A 21,832-nucleotide genomic window follows, 5' to 3' on the forward strand; every position below is an offset into this window, starting at 1 on the left:
AATCAAGGGGCAGCACAAGACACTGCAAAGTGTTGTCAGGGTGGGTTTCCCACCTACACGGAGGAGGAGAGATGAGATATCCTACAGCAGAGTGATGTGCTGCCTTGAAGAAAAGAACAATGGTCCAGGCAGACAGCAGACACTCCCAACACACCCAGCAGCTCATACAATGCCTGGAAACATCCAAGTGCCTGTTGCAAAGAAGTGAAGTGTTTTAACTCTTTGATGTGAGGGAAGGGGTTGCTTTCATCCACAGTCAGAGACTTTTGCCTGCACAAAGTCTCCTCAGTTTGAGTCTCAAAAAGAGCTGGCGTTGCCTTTTTCATCCTGTGTTTCTCCAGGTGGGCTGATGCCCTTTGCATCCACAATGGGAGGAGGGAAGGAGCTTCTTCCTACGAGATGACTTCATGTGAGGGAGTCTGGCAATCACAAGTGGGAATTGCAGTGCAGGTGTTTGAGCAGGAAGGTGAGAACCCCATGGAAAGGCCTCGGAGAGACCAAAGTTGACATCCCAATATTTTCATTCAGAAATCATACTGGAAACAGGTTCAGTGGCCTGTGAACTGCTTGACCCGTGGGAAGGCGTTGCTCTGCTGTCAGTTGTGGCTTATCTCTGCAATGGTGGCTTGTCCTTGCAGTGCCTCTATGCAGATGCAGCCAGGGTTGGAGCTGTGGCAGGACGCTGAAGTCAGGCTGGAAACTCCAGTTCAGCCCCTGGCTTCAGACTGAGGCAGGTACTGAAGCCATGCACAGACATCTACCCTTCTCCCCAGGGTCACCAGTCTAATTCCTCACTGTGCTGGGTATTGAACAAATACAAAGATCTCATCACTAACCCAGGAACCAGCAACTCAGGGCCAGATATCAACAGATTATCCTATGCCTGTAATATTGATTGCCACCTACATCTATCTTCTTCCTTTTAAATATTGTTCCCTTCCAAGCTAGAACACAGATCTGAAATACGGAGTACACAGAGAAAGCTTCTCCTTAAAACACAGCCTGGCAATCACTAATGCAAGTGATACAATGCCCTGTCTGCCTTAATCCAGACTATGTGGAAGAGAATGTGTCCATTGCCAAAGAGCTACACAAGCCTATAAAACCCCAGAGAGAGTGCTCTGGATTGCAGGAGCAGACAGGCATGCCAGAATGCAGAAGGCACTCCTATTTTCAGCAGCTGAGCATGTAACACTAAGGAGGGGTGTGGGAATGAGGAGAAGGCTTAGCAAAATGAAAAATTTCTAGTGACTATGGACATCTCTTTAAGTGCCCTTTAGAGCTTTCTGAGCAGCCCTTTTTCTTCAGAAGATGTTTGGGAACTATCTCTGAATGAGACCTCGTTTGGAGGTTTGAGATCAAAAAGCTGAAATGTGCCCAGCACAGCTCTCGCCCTCGCTGGGGGCAGGCCAGGGGCAGGAGCCAGTGCCAGGAGTCCTGCACATGATGGCAGAGATCAGACAGGTCTGGGCTTATTCAGGATCCCGTGCTGAATGTGAGTCAACTCTGTGATGCTCTTGCAAGGAAGGGGTTCTTGGCTGTATTTACAGGTCTGTAATAGCTAAAATATGAAAGGCAATTATGCCATGCTATTAATTGTCAATGACTCCCCAGCTGCAGTCCTGTGTCCATTTTTGGGAATAGTACTTCAAGAAATAGTGAGCATGTATGGGAGAGACACCTCAGCAATAGAAATGTAAATAACATGGGGTTATTCTGTGATGGAATACTGAAGCTGTTTGGGTGCTTAGTCTATAAAAGCAATTGCTAAAAGGGGAGCTGAGAAAACAGCTATTTTCTGTGAATAATAAAGGATTAGTTATTTATTACTAACCATTACTTACTCTCCAGACTCATGAAGATAGAGTAAGAAGAAAAAAAATCAGCACTATTTAAATCTTTAGATGAAGAGTCAAGCTGTTAGGAAAAAACTTGCTAATTATAGAAGTAAAGAGCTAGAACAGGCTGCCAGCAGAGTATGTGGATTCTCTGAGAAGGTTACACAGATATTGGTCACTCATGATCTGTTGATATAAATCCTCTCTTAATGCAAATGTTTTCTTTAAATGCTCTCCTTACATCCCTCCCAGGTTACTAATTCTTTTGTGGTCTAGGTCACTAATTCTGTGATTAAATGTCTGCCAGACTTCTGCTTCCCAGGTTCCTGTGAAAAAATGCCTTCATTTGGTGGCTGTGGGCTCCTGAAAAGTGCACTCCCACACAGACAGTGAAGGCATGTTAGAGATGATCATCTAAATTTTAACACCCTGCATACTGGGTATGGTACAGCTTCTCCCACCAACTGTCTCCAAAGCCAATTAGGAACAAGGAATAATAACAACCTGAGCTCTCTGGAGGTGCTCTAAAATCAAACTCACCAATGTCAGTGAAATCTGCTGAGGATGTGACAAAAATAGTCATGGTATACTCAGAGTAGGATTTACATTATTTGCAGGAAATTATATAAATGTGGAGCCAGATACTGAATAAAGAGTTTCAAATGAAATACTAAAAAACTTTTTAAGCATTGTTACTTAGCTACATTACCATCACAGGATGGTTTCTTCTCTGTAAGAATTTAACAGAACCTTACAGCTGCTCTGAAATGGGCATTATTTCCAAAGCAGGGTAAGCTAAGTAGAAATATGTCACATATACTAGCACATCCACAGAAGACTTAAGAAGGCAGATACTCAAGGATTCAAGGCATCTTTGGGATAATCAAGTCTATGCAACATCTCATATAGCTTCCTTCAGAAACTGTCTTTTTTTCCTGTTTTCAGCCTGGCTCATTTCCATCTATTTGTATCTTTGCCCACACCATCCATTAGCTTAAGTAATTGTTCTTTCATCTTTGATACTTGACCTATTTAGAGAGAACAATCTTACAGTTTTTTTCCTCAGTTTTCATTCTCCTGGGCTACAAAACCCAGCTCTTTTACTGCCTTCCACTAAAGCAGGCCCTTCACTCTTCTGGTCTGTGTTGCATTTCTTGTTGTCATTAATCTTCCCTGAGTGGGAATGACCAAAAGTGTGTATGGTATCTCAGAGGGGGTTCCTTACCCCCCTGTGCAATGACAGTAATATTTCCCTTTCTGTAATGGAGATATTGTCTCTGGTGCATTCTAGGAACATCATCATCATCTTTATGTCCATATCACAGGGATAGCTAGAAACAATCCAGAAAGCTCTCTGTGAGCTAGTGTCAAAATTGAAATGGGTACTGGAAGTGACCACTCAAACTTCCACATGAAGCTTTGTTCAGCTTCAGTGAGTCGAGATCAACTGGCCTTGCATTAAATACAAATATTGCATCTGCTAGTCTTCAGTCATGCAGCATCATCCTATAAATCATCATCCCCAATAGCATCATCCCATAAATCATCATCCCCAATAGCATCATCCCATAGTAAGGAAGTCAGAATGCAATTGCATCATGAGCTTTGGATGTACAGGTGTGTGGCTAAATTTGTATCATGTGATCAGAAATTGCACACTTGCTGAAGGTCCAGAACTTTTCCACACTCAGGTCCTTGAGGTATTCAGCAGCTGACTTTGCTCTCTGGATTTATAGGAATGCATCCTTATGACCTGAGACCAACACCAAATTTCCTATGGTTTAACCTTATCCTGTGGTCCCATAACTGCTCAGCAGAGTCTGTCTAAAGCATTGGCACCTTGGACTTTTATCCTTGATTATTTGGAGCTGGGGCCCTGACCCCAACCCTCTGGCTGTGTCCTGGCCTACCCTCAGACCTGCTTTAGCCCCAGCCTTGCCTGGTGATCTGGACTCCTGGCAGAGCCTGGATTTTGTCTCAGGACCTGCCCTGCTGTCATGCTGCCTCCTGGAGCCCCATGCCATTCTCCATTTTGTCTCCTACTTTCATCAGCTGAGTATATCAGCAATATTAGTATTTTCAGTCACCTTGTTGGCTGTTCTTCTACCTCCTCATGGTTTCTTATTTGTTGCTGCAACCTCCTAATATTCTCTTTTTCTGTACCAGGAATGAAGCTCATAAAAGTCCTCCCAGCTGCCTTGTATCTCAAACAGCTTCTCAACTACCAGGACCTGGGTCCCAGAGATCCATACCACAGTAACTCATGTGGAGAACAGGTATTTTTTCAGTGTCTCCAGGTCTGACCAAGGGAGGAAAAATTATCTTGTCCAAAGAAATGCACCCTAAATGTCAGCTGTGAGGTTTGCACCACGACAGAGAAATAACTCAGCCATCAGTGAAGTGGTGGAAACAATGCCCACGAAATAATTAGTAACTTGGGAAGAAACTTGTGCTTGGGAAGAACAAGATGGACCAGATATGATGAAATTTGCTACAAAACTGAATTAATGGTTATAAATGAAAAGACAGAGACAAATACAGCAGAAACACAATAGCTCTGCAGAAACAAAGGAGACAATAAATTGGTTTCTGCTTTGAAAACAGGGATGCTTGAGAAATGTTCCAAAACACTGAGTTGAAATGAGGCTATTCTGAGACTTTCTGAAACAGCCACTGGCTTTACTGCATGTCAGTAATCTTTCCAGCTAGTATTCTGCAGACTCTTAGTGATACCTGGCACTTATAGGAATGATCAAAAGGCAACAGTGATCAGCAGATTTTAATTAGCCACATGTATTTTTGGAGTTTATAACTTGAAGAAAGTTGAAAACCACAGTGCACAACTCATATGAATGTCCACTTGTGTATATATGCACAGTAAGATGTCTTTGAGTTTATTAGATAATTTTTCTTAAGACTCTAGTACTCTTAATAATGAAAATTTGGACATATCTATACATGACAGCAATGTAAATAATTCTTTTACACTATGGCCAAACTTACTAAGCAGTCTCCTGTTTTAACTGATGATTTCAAAGACCTTTGCCATGAATTGGAGTGGACTCTCCCCAAAGAACCTTTTAATCTATTTAATCTATTGCACTTGCCTAAGTAAACTCATACTTCCAGTCGAGTGAAATGGTCAGTGAGAGGTTCTGATATAGAAACCACTCACACATAGTTCTTCCAAACAGCAACACACCTACTATTGATGCAAAACCACTCCAACATGGCAGAGGTTGAAAATGTTTCTAATCCTCTTCTGCACTCAAAACTATCAATTGCTAGAATATTCAAATGGCAAAGCAAGATGGGCATGAAGATAATGCCATGAAGAAAGTACTGAAAATAGGTAATTCACAATTGCAGTGCTACAGAGCTAATATTAAAATTTCTTTTCTATTTCCTTTGAAACAATACATCCAACAGTGTACATGTATGGAGTCCAAGTTGGAAGTTTTTGTCAGAACTGGAAAAACTCCTGAAAAAATTGCAAAGTGCTACTTATAATTTGTTTTGGATTCAGAGAATAGAGATTTTCAAAGGAGCTCAGCCTGTTTGGGTGTATTTGCTTGGTAGCCAAGCAAATCCAGAGCTGAGAGGCAATTCAGCTGTGGCCTATAAATATATTGCAGACTACACGCTAGGGGAGATGAAAAGCTTCTCATGAATATGTTTATGCTGGAAATTAGAAGGTTACTCAGTCCTCACAGCCATGATGCTTTGGAACAACCTTTCACTGGAGAAATGAGGCAAAGCCATTTCAAGTGGCTTCTTGATTAGCTGCAGGGATGATCCTGTGGTCGTCTGTGACAAGAAATGACAGTGTTTGGGTCTGAGAATGGGCTCCTTTTAAAAACATGCCCTTACTTGTCACTGTGGGAACTTTGGATGCTGAGTGTTTTGGAAAATCTGGGTTTTACTGCATGTCTGAGAGTGAGTAGAGACATTCATAAATATCCATTGACGATGGAGCTCTTCAAACCTCCTTTTCATGTGGTATTAACATGGGGCATCTGGAAGGTAAGCAAGAGACACTTGATCACAGGCTCCAGGTTGATTTGAATAAAACGTTATGAAGAATTTTCTTTAAAAACCTAATAAATTCAGCATAAACACACAAAAGATATCTTACTCAGACTTGCTAACAGTTATTACACAACCCCTTCCAATTACTAGTTTATTACAGGGTATAACCTTCATGTTGCACACTGCCTTATGCAAGCCATGCTGATCTTCTATGTGCTAGAAGTTGCCACGACCACACATTTCAGAGAGAATGAAGGTAATTATGGTATCCCTGGAGATGGGTGGCACCCTCTTGCCCGAAGGCACTCCAAGGCTAACCCCCATCACCTACATCGTGCCCCGGAGGAGCACTCAGGGTGACATAGGGTGGAAAACAATGTGGAACTGCAGGGTGTAGACAAGGCACAACAGCACCAAGACAAAAGGGAGCTTTGCTTTGCTTGCTTTTCTTGTCATAAAACTAAAATTAAGTTGGTCAAACCTGACAACTACACTAGTTTTGTTTTCCTCCAGCCTTTCTTGTCTCTCCACTTCTTTGGTTTGGACTCTTGGTGGCCATGATCACAGATTGGTTTGGGATGTGTGTTCTGGACCTTACTAAGGACATTGCACTGCATCGTGGTGTTTCCTGCCTCATGAGATGCTTTTGATTAGCTGCCTGAAATACAGGTTTCACAAGGAACTCCTGTGGCACAGAAGTTTGTCTGGCAAAACTAATTGAGGAGAAATGGCCCAATTAAAAAACTCATTGTACTTTTCCATTTCTGATGGCAAACTCTGCAACAATTTATGTCCTGTAGGAAGAGTTTGCAGACTTAGAAAAGGTCCTCATTATTTTTTGAGCTGTCAAGCAGTGCAACTCATGCAATCATCTGTGTTTGGCAGTCCCCAGAACCAAAGGCTGTATAGAGAATGGGTAAGTGTTGTGCAAAGCCTTCAACAAAAGCACAGCTCATTCTCAGCTTCTTCAGTTAATGACCAGCTTTTAGCTGACATGTACATGCCTACCCATATAACTGAAAGCATTGTGGACATCGTTGTTCCATGTAGCAAATCAGAACCCAGGTGAGCCCCACCACAGCTCAGCAAAAGCTTTAAACACAATTTCTCAGTTTAATCTAAAACAGAAAGCCCAAGAGTGTTTCAGGGAATATTCCGCTAAGAATCCACTTTCTCAATGAAAGCTTATCAGCAGCAGAGGAACACACAGCTCTGAAAAACATTTGGTCATGTCTCTGCTAGCAGTTTCCTCTAGCAGGAATGTCTTCCTGGACCCTGCCATTTAAATGTCTCCCGCTGGCAGCCAGCTTGAACCCCCAGGCCTTCAATCCATGAGCTCAGTACGAATGTCCTTCCACTCCTTAAATTCTTAGCTGAGAATTCTCCAAATGAGACGATACACCTAAAATAAATATAATAATGTAATAATATAATAAAATATGGTGTTTTTCCAGTTGAACCATTTCAGGCACCAAAACACACTCAAAAATCATTCTTACAAGTTTAATTCTCTTTGACAAGTAAACAGGCAATCAAGACAAACTGGTCAGCAGCTGGCTGAGCAACATCTAGAGCCATGGCCCAGAGGATTTACTGGTCTTTGAAGAATATATTTCCTTCAAATAAGCTCTGTTGTTAAAAGGGAAAGAAAACACAGTGAAGTTGTTACCTATGGGAACATTCAACCTTTATAAACCCTGCTCTTATCCAGTATTTTCTGGGTAAGGCTTTTCCAGAGCCCGTGTAGTACTTTGACATGACAGTACTTTGTACAAAGATACAAAACCAGACCTTGGCAGTCTTTTCCAACCTTACCGATTCTATAAGGATTCTATGATCACTTGTGACACGGTCATGAAAGTGCAGTTGAAAGCTACTGCTTTATTTTCCATACATGATTCATTTGTATTGCCTTCATCATTTCCCATTAGTGAAGCAGAAAATTCCTACTTCTTTGTAGGACTCAATAGTTGACACTTTCCTTCTTACTCCTTCAGTTATTTAATTATGCAAGTTGATCTAATGACTTGCTGCTACCAAAATTCTTACCATTAGCTCCCTGGCCCATGGCTGCACCACCCACCCCTTCATTTCACAGCAGCTCTGGCCCACATGCATTTCTAAAAGCCAGTTTGGCTCATTCAACCCCGTCCTCCATTTTTGTTGTTTGTTTTCTCCCATTTTATTGGATTAAATCAGCTCACTGGAGTTGGCCAAGCAGCAGAAACTGCACAAAGCCGGCAGCTTTCTGGGCAGAGAGAGAATTCCCAATTTCCATCAGCAGCGAGCCGGTAACGTGGCTCTCTGCATCTCCAAAAAACACAGGGAGCCAGCAGAGCAATCAGGGAACCTGCCTCATGTGCACAGCCTAGAACCAGATCAGCTGAGCTCCTGCTAAAGACTCTGGGATCCACGCTGACTTTGCACGAGAAGAGAATCACGGCATCAGTTTCGCCAGCTCATCTGCTCAGGCAGCATCCTCCAAGAGCCAAGTGGCAAGATCTGCACACTGCCACGAGCACTGCTGCAGTGATCAGCCAAGTGCCACCCTGCAGGGTGCAAAGCTGCTGCTGAGGAATGCACAGAAAACCAACAGGCACCAGATTTAGCAAGTAGGAGTGGTATCCACACAAATAACTTTATTTTAATCAATACAGCAGTGAAAAAGCAAACTTTTAAAGAAGGGGGGGGAAGAGCTTTATGTCTCTATGATTAATAAAAACGCTCTAAGACAAAAATAATTTACATTCTGATAACTCACATTCAAAAATAAATAGAGAAAGGCATCAGGGCGTAACATTCAAATGAATACCTAGTAAAAGCCATAATGTATTTGTATTAATAATCAAGAATTTAACACTGCAATATTTAGTCTTGGAGCTGTGAACACAGATGTCAACTCCTACACAGCAATAACTGAAGACAGGTACACCATTAGGAGCACAGACACTGACTTCTGTTAAGTTTTAAAGGTGAGAATTGTACTTAACAAAAATCTTCTCCAAAGCTTTGGATTTCTGTGATATAGAAATCCAGAAAAATCACAGAAAAACCACTCTGAGTGGCAAACAACAAAAAATAAATACTGCAGTAACTAAAGAAAACTAGTTTAAAAAGAAATTTGGTTAACAAATAGTAATCACGATGCAGGATTACCTCTCCCCCAGAATTTCCACTCGATTATTTTGCTCTAAGGTACATAATGCAGCACACAGAAAACTTATTCTATTTTAGTACGGTACTAAAATGCAGGCTTTTGCCATTTGGTCCATTTACATTTTGTTGATTATTTAAGCCTGTTGTATTGGAAAGAAAAGTTGTGTCTCTCTCAATCTTTGGATATGAAAAACAGGGAAATAACATTCTTCAGCATAAAAGCAAACTTTTGAGAAACCTGTGCATTTCTTTTTTCTTGGTTTTTTGGGTTTTTTTTTTGTTAAGCACATATATTTTATTACTTTCATTCATGCAAAAACTGTGAATTAAACCCATTCCAGATGAGGATTTTACCACAAAATTTAAATAGTCAATTTATCAGAACAAAGGAAACAAGCTTAATCCACATAATATCTTGCTACCGGACTCTGCTCAGTCAGTCAAATTACACTATCCTTACACATTTGCATTCTTAGAGATGCAGGCATAACAAACCATTCAGGAAAACTAAAAGACACATTTAAAATAGAACAGATCCGATAACTATACCTACTCATTTTTACATAAGAGGCTCAAACACTTATAAAACTACACGTATCTGCCAGAGAACACAGACACTAAATTGTTTAAACAAACTACAAGTAACCACTGCAGACCCGACAGTAACACTGAAGGAAAATTATTAATATCATTACAATATCAAATCCTTATCTTTCCTAAAAACGTAAGTGCAAATCACAAGTTGCAATTCAAACATGTAGAGAGCTTGAAATGAGTAAAATAATTCAGGTGTATAACACTATTAATATTCTGTATAAGCCACATAATATTCAAAAAGAGATTAGAATTTTAATTAGGGGATTTTTTTCTTTTTGGTGAAGGAGAGTTAAATTCCATGGGGTTGTGTCCGTGAAGGAGCAGGAAGAATCCTGCAACAAACATTCTGTCATTGCCAAACTGTGCCTTAGGCACTGTACTCAATTACCTCGGTTTTGGCAGGTAGATTTGCAAAGCAATCACCTGCACAATCACAAACAAAATCTATTCACACTCTGAAGGTATGCAGCCTTCAATCAACGTCTCATAGTATGTTATGAACAAACATATTATTCTTGTAGCAATAGGCACAGAAGACCTGCCCAAACTCCCCCACCTCCACACCAATGCTTTAGTTTTGAAGCAGAATATGTATTTCCCAAATTTGATACTCCTTCTCAGGACTCTATAGGGCAACTGTCACCTATTGTATTACGTTAGCTTGACATATACTACAGTAGAACTAGATATATACCTGAAAAATCCAGTTTGCAAAGATTACAAATGTATCAAGCTGCCAGTAAAGAGTTCCTATATCTACATATGACGGTGCAAGATAGCAGTGTCATAAAGGCACTTGTCTCTCACAGACAGTACTGTCTTCTCTAATCAGTCAAAAATAGATTTTAAAAATATTTATTGTAACATCTGAAACGGTTTTTACTCTTTAAAGTGGTGCAAATCATCATCTTTAGAACACTAATTCCTTAGTTCATCCTGAAAGAGCTGAGTGCAAATTATCCACAACTGAATATATCTTTATATATACCTATATTCTTTATACGTATCTGTATTTACCCCAATCATTTTAATGCCATGCTCTCAAAAAATGCCAAAAAACATGCTATAATAGAAATGTGATTGGCACTAGCAGCCACAAATAAAAAGGTAGGTGCATACAACAGTACAAGCAAGCTTATTTATGAAGCTTCTAAAACAAGTGAATGAGTTGCAAAGAGAGACATTTGCCACAAGTCTTTCCAAGACATGCTTGAAGCCACACCTGACCATGTAGCACACACTTACATCATTAGGGACACCTTTATAGCTGGATACCTAATTTTACAAAAATAATTCCAAAATGCACATTTCACTTCAAAGTGAAGTCTGCTTATGTTTTCGCCAAATGTGAAAAACAGATGCAACAGCAGAGTTTAAAAAGACACCTAAGCAGCCACTAAATAAAGTTCAGTGCAGTTTTCAAGGGTTTATGGCTGGCAGTTTGAAATCCTCAAAATCCCCTTTATCTGTTTGGTATAAACGTACAGATTTTCCTCTCCAAGTCTCAGTACCTTAAAGCAAAAACTTGAAAGAATTTCCACCAACAAAAGACCTGGTTTTGCAAATCAAAGGGCTCAGGTATTACAAAAATTGACATAATTGGTTTTGCCTATGTAAAAGATAATTTGCAGCTGGCATTATAGCTCCATTAACTGAGATATCTAGATGGTATGATGGATGGAATAAATCAAGTACAATCCAAAAGCCAGGAGGCTTTTTGCCCCTAGTACTTTATGTCACGACAGCACATTAACAGTACATCCAGACTGCTGTGAAGTTGCTGGATGGAGCCTCATGCCTGAATACTAATTTTCATGTTCAGTCTCCTTAAATAGTTTTGCCAGTACTGCACCATAAGGAAGTTTCTGTGTCTTTGAAAAACCTGCATTCACTGAACATTGCACAAGGCTATTGAAATAAAAACAAGAAAGAAAAAGAGAAGAAAAAAAAGAAGAAGCTATTTGATCAAGTATTAAGCTATTCCTTCAGAGAATTGCACTTCTTTGCTTATATCAGTGACCAGAATTGCTGATGGTGTACTGACAGTTGCCATGGCAAGTGGGTGACTGCGTGGGATAGCAGACATATAGCCAAGTCAACTGCTTATGCAATTTCCATGATTTCAGCAAGCACAGAATACTTTATTATGTGCTGCCAATGATCTTCATAAAGTGCCAAAGGGAAAAACGTTCTTCTGTGTCAGGCCATGGCTGTTTCAGTATTCCCATTCATCTGTTTTCATGTCCAGATAGTAAAGAATATTCTGTGCAAGCTTTACTGCCTGCTTCCTGGCAGCCTTACACCGCGCGTCACCTTGTGGATCAACAGCATCCAGGGCTAGAAGTTGTTTTGTAAGAAGTTCTTCCAGTCTCATGTAATTTTTATCTGCTCTGTTTCCATCAAATGAAATCACCTCTTTCTGAATTTCAGACAAGTTTCCAAGCACAGTCCAAACTGCTTTATGAGACTGATGTTCAACAGCAGTTTGCTCTGGATACATTTGCCTTTTTTCCAGCGCTTCCTTCAAATCAATATATGTTATAAGAGTCTGAACTTCAATTACTGCTCTTCTCCTGGCCTCTCTAATACAGGGATTTTTTCCTGCACTCACTTCATCTAGGTGGGCAATTAGTCCCTGCAACTCTGCTTTGGATCCCAGATACAAATCAGAAGCATTCTCTGTTTTCAGAAGTAAGGAATGAACTTCCTTCATCTTCTTACGGATCTCTTCTATTTTTAGAATGGACTGATTTTTTGCCAAATCGTAAGCATGAGTAGAATTCGCTTCTTCATCCAAGTCCAGGTATTTCTGCAATTTATTGATCTCTTCTACTACTTCCTTTCTGTAGTTTCTTATTTCCGTGCGACCACAGACATCTAAAGCATCCAAATCAGCAATGAGGCCTGTGAGCACACAGGACAGATGCCTGCAGGTATCATTACTACTCACTCCCATTAGAAGCGCTATGAGAGTTCCTCTGGCTTTGTTCACCTCACACATTACAGAGTTAATTTTGGAGACAGAAGGATGAACATCATTAGAGAGTGGCAGGGACAGCTGCTTCTTTGCACTACTCTCTATAATCTCCTGAACAGCACATATCTTTGTCAGAGTGCGGTATCTTGCTTTGCGTAGAGAAACTTTCCCTCCAGTTTTCACCTGAGTAAGCCTCAGCACAATGTCTTGAATTCCTTCTTCAAATTCATCACTCAGACAGTTTCCTCCTTCGTAAAAAGGTGTGATCTCGCGTTCCACAAGAGACTGTGCCTCCTTGAATAAAGCCTCTATTTCCAGTCTGCGCGGATGGTTTGCATTTTGTTCCAGTTCCTTCAGCAGCCTCTCAGTTTCCTGGGCAGCTCGCTTTCTGGCTTGCTGAATATCCCCCTTCCCTTCGGTGTCTACGGAATCTATCTCAAAAAGCTGTTTCGTAAGGTTTCTTTCCAATTTCTTGTAATCTCGGTCGGTAGACAGACCGCTGAAGACAGCCACTTGCTGTTCAATCTCTTTGACTTCTTTCTGTATTTCATGTAACCGTTTTATGGATGGGTGTTGGTTACCCATATCCATTCCTCTTCCCCCGTCCAGCTTCAGACGAACTACTAGGAAAATGAGAACAAGACTTGCTTAAGCGCTACACGAGCACACATTGCAACTTTTACATTTTGAAGCACTACAGCTATTTTAAGTATCTTCACCAATACGAATAAACCGCTTAGTTGACCTTTCATAACCCTTTAATTTTTTTACACCTTTCTCCCGCTCGGGCCGCAGGGGCGACGCTTCAGTTGCCACACGCCCAGCTCTAGGCTGCTCACCCCCAGCCTTCCCCACCTGCTCTGCAGCTGAAGCCGCCGCAGAACAAACAAGGCACCCGCAGCCCGGGGGAGAACCCGGAGCGAGGGAGAACAGCGGCCGAACCCGACCGCCCTCGGGCGCCGCAGCCGCGGGGCAGCGCTCCGTCCCCGCACATACCCTGCTGCCTCTTATGACTCTTCGCCCCCTCCATGGCCGCAGCCTCCCGCCTCCCCCGCGGTGGGGCCCGGCGCAGCGCGAAGTGGAAATGACACCGGGCCACCGCCGAGGCACCTGCGGGAGGCTCGTCCCCACCGGCCCCGCAGCGAGCCCGCGCGGCGCCCGCGACCCGCCCCAGCCACTCACTCACTCACCCGCCGCCCGGCGAGGACCCGCTGCGCGGCCCGGCGCTGCGCCACGGGCCGAGCGCCGCGAACCGCCCGAGCCCCGCCCGGCCCGGCCGCGCACAGGGAGGCGGAGGCCGAGGCGGGCCCGGGCCCGGCCCCGACCTGGCCCCGCCCCGCCCGCAGCCCCCGCGCGGCAGCGTCGCAAAGCGCCATGGCGGCCGCCCGGCTGCTGCGGGCCGGTGGCTGTTACCGCCGCCACCCCCCTCTCCGCCGCTTCCTCCTCCGCCTCCTCCGGCAGCGGCCGCGCGGCTGAGCGCGGGGAGTGGCCGGACAGCGTGGTAAACCCGGCGGGGGGCGGCAGCTCCTGCGGGGGCCGCGGGGAAAGCCTCGGCGGCCGCCGTCCCCGCGGAGCCCTGAGTGGGGAGCGCTCCGGCTGCCTCCCGGTAACGCCGGCGGGGTGGGGGCAGCCGGCGGCAAACCGCGATCCCCGCGGCCTCTGGTTTTTGATGTGTTTGCCGAGGCCCCCGGTGTTGGTTGTCGGAGGGGCGCTGAGGTCCGGGCTGTGGGCTAACGCCGGGTGTTCCGAAGCCGGCTGGGGCAGGCACACGCCTGTGTGTGGGCACAGGGATGCAGGAAGAGCGCCGGGCTGAGGAAAACTTAGAATCACAGAATTATAAAATAAGAGTTACAAGGCCCCCCACAAGGATCACCAAAATCCGATTTGTGGCCCTGCACAGAACAGCCCTAAGAATCGCACTACTGAGGAAGCTGTCCAAAAGCTCCTTGAGCTTGTCACGCTTGGGGCCGTGACCCCATCCTTGGGGAGTCTGTTCCAGTGACCCTCAGCCCTCTGGGTGAAGAGTCCTTAATACCCAGCCTAAACTTGCCCTGGCACAGCTTCACCCCGTTCCCTCGGGTGCTGTCACTGGTCACCAGAGGGCAGAGATCAGCGCCGCAAAAAAACTTGGATACTTGCTAGTTCTGTCCTTGAAATGTTTTAACAGAGTATTAGTGGTAGAAAAACGAAAACAAGCAAAAAAATTTTTTAAAAATCCTGGTCACAGTAAACAAACGTGCTTTATTTCTGAACTTCCTATGCTTGCATGCTCTAAGGTACCGTGGCGTTTGGGAATTTATTCCGAATGGAGAGGTGCTGACGGCGCGCTGTGTCTGTGTTTCGCAGGGCCCGGGGTTCCGTCCCCCCGCGCACTCGCACAGCGACTGGATCGGGCCCCCGGACAAGCACTCCAACCTGCGCCCCGTCATCTTCTACGTGCCCCCCGAGGAGTCGGCGCTGGAGCGGCGCCTGCGGGAGGCGCGCCAGGAGGCCCAGGCCAGCAACCAGCGCTTCTGGGCACGGCACAACCGCGCCTTCCGCCAGGTGAGCGCGGCCTCGCCCCGCTGCTGCGGCTGCTCTGCCTGCCTGCCCGAAACCAGGGGGCTCCGCTTCCCTGAGGTTGGGCTCGGTTCTGCCCGCTGTTAACGCGCCCGGGGTCACGGAGGAAGTGACGGTTTTGTCGTTCATTTATTTAGGTGGTGCACAAAACTAAAAATCCCACGTGTTTTATTGCTGCCTAGTGGCATAGAGTATTTGCCTTTTTTTTCTGTCTTGCACTGAAAGTATAAAGTTGTAGCTGCCCTACGTGCTGGACCTGTCTGTGACTAGAGCAGCTGTTGAAAATTATTTCATGGCTGGTTTTTCTCTTGTCATAAGTGAGAGAAATTTGGTGTAATTACCAAGACTAAATGAGGGTAAATGATATGTCCCATTTCACTGGCAGCATATCCCAACAAGGCTAAAGTGAGTCTGTCTTTACTCATTTTAGCATCTCCCAGCCAATGTGGCATTTTTTGGAAGAATGGTAACAGTTCAGTTATTCACCATTGTTCATGATGTTGAACATCCTATCCTCTCAAAACTTGCAAAGATCCCAGAAAAATAATGAAACTTGATTTTTTTTTTTATTCAACAGAATATTTTTTTATTCAACAGAACTGTTTGTTAAGTTTTTAACTGTTTTTTAATTGTTTTAAAATAGTTTAAGTAAAACTCACACACAAATAATCATTGTGTTTCCATCTAAATAATTTCGATTTTTTTTAGGCTGCATGTTTTCCTCCATGCTCAAAATCTCAGTTATACAGTACAGCACATTTCCATAGTTTGTTTTATAAACTGAAAGTTTGACTCCTGTCAGACAACACTAAAGTTTGGCTGTAGCTTTACTCCACAAATCAGTTTTATGAGTATCAGTAGGACACTTGCATGAATTAATTGATGCATGCAGGTAGCAGGATCTAAGTGACCAGTTTAACTCACTGGACTAAGAAAAGTGTTTAGTTGACACTTCCAAGTATAACGAGTATTGCTAGTTATTTCAAAGAGTGTTGAACACCACATTGCTATGTAATTAAAAACAATAGTTAACTTCAAGGACTGACTACATCCCATTCTAATGTGGAAAAACATGTTTTAGGAAAAAGAAGAATTTATTTATTCAAGACTGAAAGCCAAGGGTCTGGAAATGAGAGATGAATCAGGTTAGTGAGATCTTTGTTCATAGTTTAGGATGCATTCTGAATTCTGCTTAACTTTGAATTTTGTTAGTTTATGCTCTTTGTGTTCTGTCACAAGTAAATCTCAGGGGTAGGATTTAGAAGTGTTTTCAGGAGTGTGATAATAAATGAGATGAGGAGCTTTTCAGAGATGTGCGTGTGGGGGTCAGATCATCTGTTGCACTGTTCTCCCCCTGATTCCTTCCCCGTAGCCAGAGGGAATGTGCTGAAATCCTAGCCCAGTAATACAATAATTGCGTAGCCTGAGGAGGAAGGGACTTTTTACTTTCACACCTCCTAAGCCAGTGAGCTGGCTGAGATAAACATACAGAGCATTTGCCTCAAGTGCATGTTATGGTTGGGTGGATAAATTCACAGTCTTTGGCTTCAGGTCCATGGTGTGTCCAATGAATACAATATTTTTCCTTGAGGGAGAGTAAGGCAGCTGCTATCTCCCTGTCTCTGCCTGGGCACAGTTGCTGTAAAGTAGTTGTCCCTCTAATTCGTTGTGTGAAAATGAAAACAAAATGCCTTCATAATAATAGTGAATTGGGCATTGTAGTATGAGGTTGAACACTTTGTTCACAGAATAATGATCTGTTTGAGTTCAGTGAAGCATCTGCTCTGACGTTCTGTATGTCACAGACCATTATTTTTCTTTTCTGTTTGTGTTCTGGTGATCAGTGTGTGCTTGAGAAGTAATTTTAATTAAGATCTATGTTGTTTCAAACCCACTTCTTTTATATTGCTGTTTTGTTGGGGTTTTTTGTTTTGCTTTTATACTCTAGAAGTAAAAGAGAATGACCACATACTTCCATTAAAAATAAATCTATATCAACTGCATGCCTTTGGTCAGCTATTCTATAACACAGCTGTGAATGCTTGTAAAAATAAAAATATACATGAACAATAGGAACAAAACTTACTTTCCTATGTAATGAATCAGTTTTGCTGATACCAGTATAAAGAAACAAATTAAGTATTAAGCTGGCAGCCTTCAAATGGTTTTATAGTTAATTTATCCCACAGTATGTTAACACATTGTGGTATATTAGTTTTTTTTTAATAGTGACAAATAGAACCAATCAATAATTTACATTTTTGTGGTCAATCTTGAGAGCCTAAAAATGCATTTTGAAACCGTAGCAAGTTGAATATTGCAATTCCATTTCCCTCATCATATCCATGATCCCTGGGGCATTGAAATTTGACTGTCATTTTAGGGACATTTTGTGCCAGAAGCGTTGTGTAGGAATTGTCTGGTAGAGTTGAGACTATTGGCTGGTTCTCAGGATCAGACATCTTGTGCTGTAGCCACAGGTCTTCCTGGACCTTTTATGTTCTGGTTATGGGTGACATAGTCAAAATCATCTTTTGTATTTGCTTCTTCTCAAAATAATTGCTTTCTAGATTGTTTGGAAGTCTGATATCTCAGAACATAACTTTTTGCCTGAAGTTACTTGGAATTTATTAACGGTAATAGAAAAAGAATTACATCTGAAAATACCATGTCAGTTGTGGATAGTGTTCTTTTGATATTTATGTATTTGCTTTAGGTGGGGGGAATTTAGTTAACTAAATGCTCTTATTGGTACTCTTTAGGCTTCAGCCCTGTGAGAAATTATTTTATTCAAAGGAAGATACTCCTAGATGTATGCACATTTTCATAGGGGTTCACTGGTTGCCTTAATAGTATAAGGGCTGATAAACTTTATTACTTCCACAAGTAATAGGGGTTTAAGAACTATGCCAGCTTCAAGATGATCAGTATTTTTAATCTGCTGTGCTCTCTAGATAAGTTTTAAAAGCTTGAAAGTTAAAGGCATATTAACTTTTCAAGTTTACACAGAAAGCCTGTAGGAGCAAGGAGTTAGACCTAGCATCTGAACCCAGTGTTTTGATCCAAAGAATTGCCTTGACTTTGTTACACCAAAACCTATTTTCAGGTCAAAAAGCAACACTGAATGCAGAAGAAATGGCTGACTTTTACAAGGACTTTCTAAGTAAAAATTTAAAAAAGCATTTGCAGTACAACAGGTATGTAGAAGGTATTTATGTTGACCATTATACATTACAGTTTAAGTGAAAGGTATAAGATCAAGTTTAAAATTTGAACTTTTTTTTCTGTGATTGGTAAAACAGCACAAACCCCTGGAATTTTGGAAATTTTTTTTAATGCTATTATTAGCGTGTGACAAATCTGCATTATCATTTGAGTTCTGCTGCTGCTTATTGTTGTTTCAGTGGAAAGATAAGTTCAAGTCTGAAATTTAAAGAGACAAGATCAGGCACATTTTATTATCTTAGGGCACAGGTCTTTTCATGCTGCTAATTGAAACTGATAAATATGCAAATAGACCACTTGAAAGTTCTGTATAACGGATTCTAGCTGACTGTTAGATAAGGACAAGCAAATATGATTGATCTCAAAGGAAAATAATTTATTAGGAGTAATATTTAATAATCCTGGGTCTATTATTTTGCAAGTGTCTAGCAAAAAAAGTGATCATCTTTTGAGTTTGACAAGGCATAAATTGATCACCTGTCCTGGGCAGAACCTCAGCTACAGCTTGGGAAACCCACATCCAACTCTTCAGAGCATCTCTTGCATTGTTTCAGTGTTACTGTGTGTACAACAACTTGATAAACTGGACTGGGGATCTGAAAAGGGTGAAAAATGACTTGCAAACACACACACACCCCTGCAGGTATCTGTGCACACTTGAAAAAGAGCTAGAAATGAGGGAGGAATGGGAAGGTGAAGGAAGACAGCACTTAATCCAGGAATGCTGACCACTCAATGTGAAAGCAGAACTGCAGTTTCCTGTCTGTACTGGATTGGGAGATTGGGCTCAGAAGTGTCAGGTGTGACTGGGTTCCTCATGGTGTAATGCTAGTGAGAGTTCTGCCACCATTGCAACTGATCTGTAACCAATGGTGGCTTAAGTTTCCTTGTATATTGTGCATAAATCATAAAATACTATCCTGTAAGAACAATTTAACAAATGTTTAAATACACACATCTTATCTTGCCCCTGGAGGGGCAGGGGGGAACCTCACCATAATCCAAAGCAACAGCATGAAAAGATGCAAAGTAAGACATTGTTCTTAGTGAAAGGATTGTCAATACATTGCCTGTAATTGATAAGTGGGAATGCAAATAGTTCATCTTAGAACTGGTTACCAGTTTCCATTGTTGCAGTGACCTTAGGATAGTGCCCCATCTTCAGGGGAAGATAATTCAGGCTTTGTGCTTAAACATGACCTTCCTTGCTGCTGACTTGTAAAATCAGGTTGTGTTGGCTGGATTGTTGTAGTTTCAAAGTGGAACTGCACAGCCCTGAAAACAGCAGAGCTTTTTACAGCCAGTCTGATTTTGAGGGGTCATATTTATAAAATCTGTTTATGCATTTAGCTGTATGTTCTTTTGCAGTATTGCCAGCTGGCCTGAAAACTGGCAGCTGAAGTGTTGCAACTTCTAAAATGTAGTTAAAATTGAAGCAATGACTGTGCATAGATGCCTTGAATATTTAGTTCAGGGTACTTAGACTGGAAATACAGTTTAGTTTTGGAAAAAAAATTCAAGAAAGATATCGGAAATTAAATGTGAAAGGGGAAAAGAAACAGTCGCAATGTTAGCATGATACTTTTATCTAACATGACAATTGAAGGGGTAGCTCGGTGCTGCCTGTCAGTGTGGATTTGCCTGCTGTCCTGACTGAGAGGTTGGTATCTCAGGCTTATGTTAGGTCTGTGCATGCAAGGTTTTGCCCCAGACATCTCAGGAGAAGACCTAAATTCCAGTGTTCTATTTCTAGAATTCTGTGTATCCTATTGCATCTTGTGAGCATTTTACAACATGGGAGTGAGATCCTTGTTAGAAACTAGAAAAAAAATTGATATTATTTTAATTTGTAGCAGGGGCAAAGAACTTGAAGCAAGTTTGCAGAGGTTAAAAAGGGCTGATGCAGACTATACTGTGAATAATTTTAATTGGTTCCAGAAGCCATGCATGATTCGTGAAAATTAAATTATTTAAAGATATAAAGATGAACTTTGACAATATTAAAGGCATTATCTTTAAAAGACACTGCAGTAGAAGGGTAATGTTCGGTTATACAATTAGCCTTTGAAGTGTGATTTTATTTTATTTTTTATCACCCTTGTATGAGACCAACTCTGCCCTTTTTAACACAGGCATCTTCATCCACACACAAACAAATTTTACCTGAAGCACAGCACTGGCAGGTAGTCCAGACAGCTTGGTGATCTGCTGTACTTCTGAAACATGAGATATGGTTTTAACTATTTTATCTCACCTGATTCCATATACAGTTGCAACCCTGCAATCCACGTGTAATTTGTTCCTGAATGTGGATATACACACAGACTTTTTCATAGGTTATTTAACTCTTATTAGGCAGGAAAAGGGTTTCCGCAAAGAACAGAAAATGAAATCAATGAAATATCACTTGTCAATGTCAAAGGATTTTTTAATATAATTGTGTATTATTTTCCTGTTCTTGTTCTGTGTGCTGATGATTTTCATGGCTTTGGAATCCTAGAGATTGGTATAAACGTAACTTTAGGATCACATTCCTCATGGGACAAGTAGCACTGGTGAGAGCTCTGAGGTGGCTTCGTCGGAGAAAGAAAAATGTAGAATAATCACAGCTCCATGAAGAATGCAACACTATATGCTATAAACTCGTGGTTTATAGAAATGTTCAAAATCTGAATGATTGATGCAATAATTACTTGAATTTGTTTGTTAAACTATGTAAATAAAAGCCAACACTGGTCTTAATTTATAATCAGTATGCAGATTTCCTTTACCCTTTATTCCAGGAATATCTAAGATATTTCTCCACCGAAACAATGAAGAAAACTTTTAAAAGCTGTTCCTTGTTCATGTCAGATGGAATGGGTAATGAGTGTCCTGTTTTTACTATAGAGTTATGGTTGCTAAATAATATGAGATTCAGTGTGCTGCACCTGAACTCTGGTCTCAGAATGATGTCTCCACTGGTGTCTCCACTCTCTTTATATTGGTATATAAGGACAAAAATTCCTTATTTTGCAGCAGTTGCCTGTCTGGGGCAGTAGCTGTCCGTAAGTAATACAATATGGGTGAAGGAACAAGTTTGAATTGAGAGCATATATACAATCAGTTTAGAATAATCCTCTCTTCAGTGTGATTATCTGTTATTTTTGATAAAGATTAAAGATATGATTTCATATTAAGTGCCATGCAATAGGATCTTCTTAGAATTTCTTTTTTTTAATTAAGAGAAATGTGCCTCCTTTGGACAAGAGTGCCTCTGATCCGTGATTGGTAAATGTTTTAGTTGCTGAGCAATTTAAAAAATGTGCTGCCCATCATTTAATCTTGGTAGAAGACAAAACTGGTAACTCCTGTATGAAGAATGACATTACTACAAGCATGCATTGCTTTCTCCTGGTTAATTTCTTCAAAAAAAATGTGCTCATCTCACAAGCTTCGCCAAAGCACTGAA

At 41.8% G+C, this 21,832-nt stretch overlaps 2 protein-coding genes across 3 annotated transcripts; one reads left to right on the top strand and one right to left on the bottom strand.

Moving 5' to 3' along the window:
* Positions 1–8,480: 8,480 nt before the first annotated feature.
* Positions 8,481–13,917, bottom strand: BAG5 (BAG cochaperone 5). Of its 2 annotated transcripts, none has more exons than XM_038138595.1 (2): positions 13,788–13,917; positions 8,481–13,220 (listed from the first exon to the last, which is right to left on the bottom strand). In XM_038138595.1, the coding sequence occupies exon 2, from the start codon at positions 13,186–13,188 to the stop codon at positions 11,836–11,838; it is 1,353 nt and encodes a 450-aa protein (XP_037994523.1). In that variant the 5' UTR covers positions 13,189–13,220; positions 13,788–13,917; the 3' UTR covers positions 8,481–11,835. The 2 variants fall into 2 exon arrangements, with proteins under 2 accessions (XP_037994523.1, XP_037994524.1); XM_038138596.1 differs by having other exon boundaries at positions 8,481–13,217; positions 13,788–13,914.
* Positions 13,886–21,130, top strand: LOC119701633 (cytochrome c oxidase assembly factor 8). Its single transcript, XM_038138597.1, is given in 6 exon segments — positions 13,886–14,021; positions 14,023–14,098; positions 14,944–15,141; positions 16,238–16,301; positions 18,263–18,353; positions 20,882–21,130. Coding segments are annotated over 6 exon segments (582 nt in total). The 5' UTR covers positions 13,886–13,971; the 3' UTR covers positions 20,985–21,130.
* The last annotated feature ends 702 nt before the right edge of the window (positions 21,131–21,832 follow it).

Source organism: Motacilla alba, chromosome 5 (assembly GCF_015832195.1).
Source record: "Motacilla alba alba isolate MOTALB_02 chromosome 5, Motacilla_alba_V1.0_pri, whole genome shotgun sequence".
NCBI classification, from domain to species: Eukaryota; Metazoa; Chordata; class Aves; order Passeriformes; family Motacillidae; genus Motacilla; species Motacilla alba.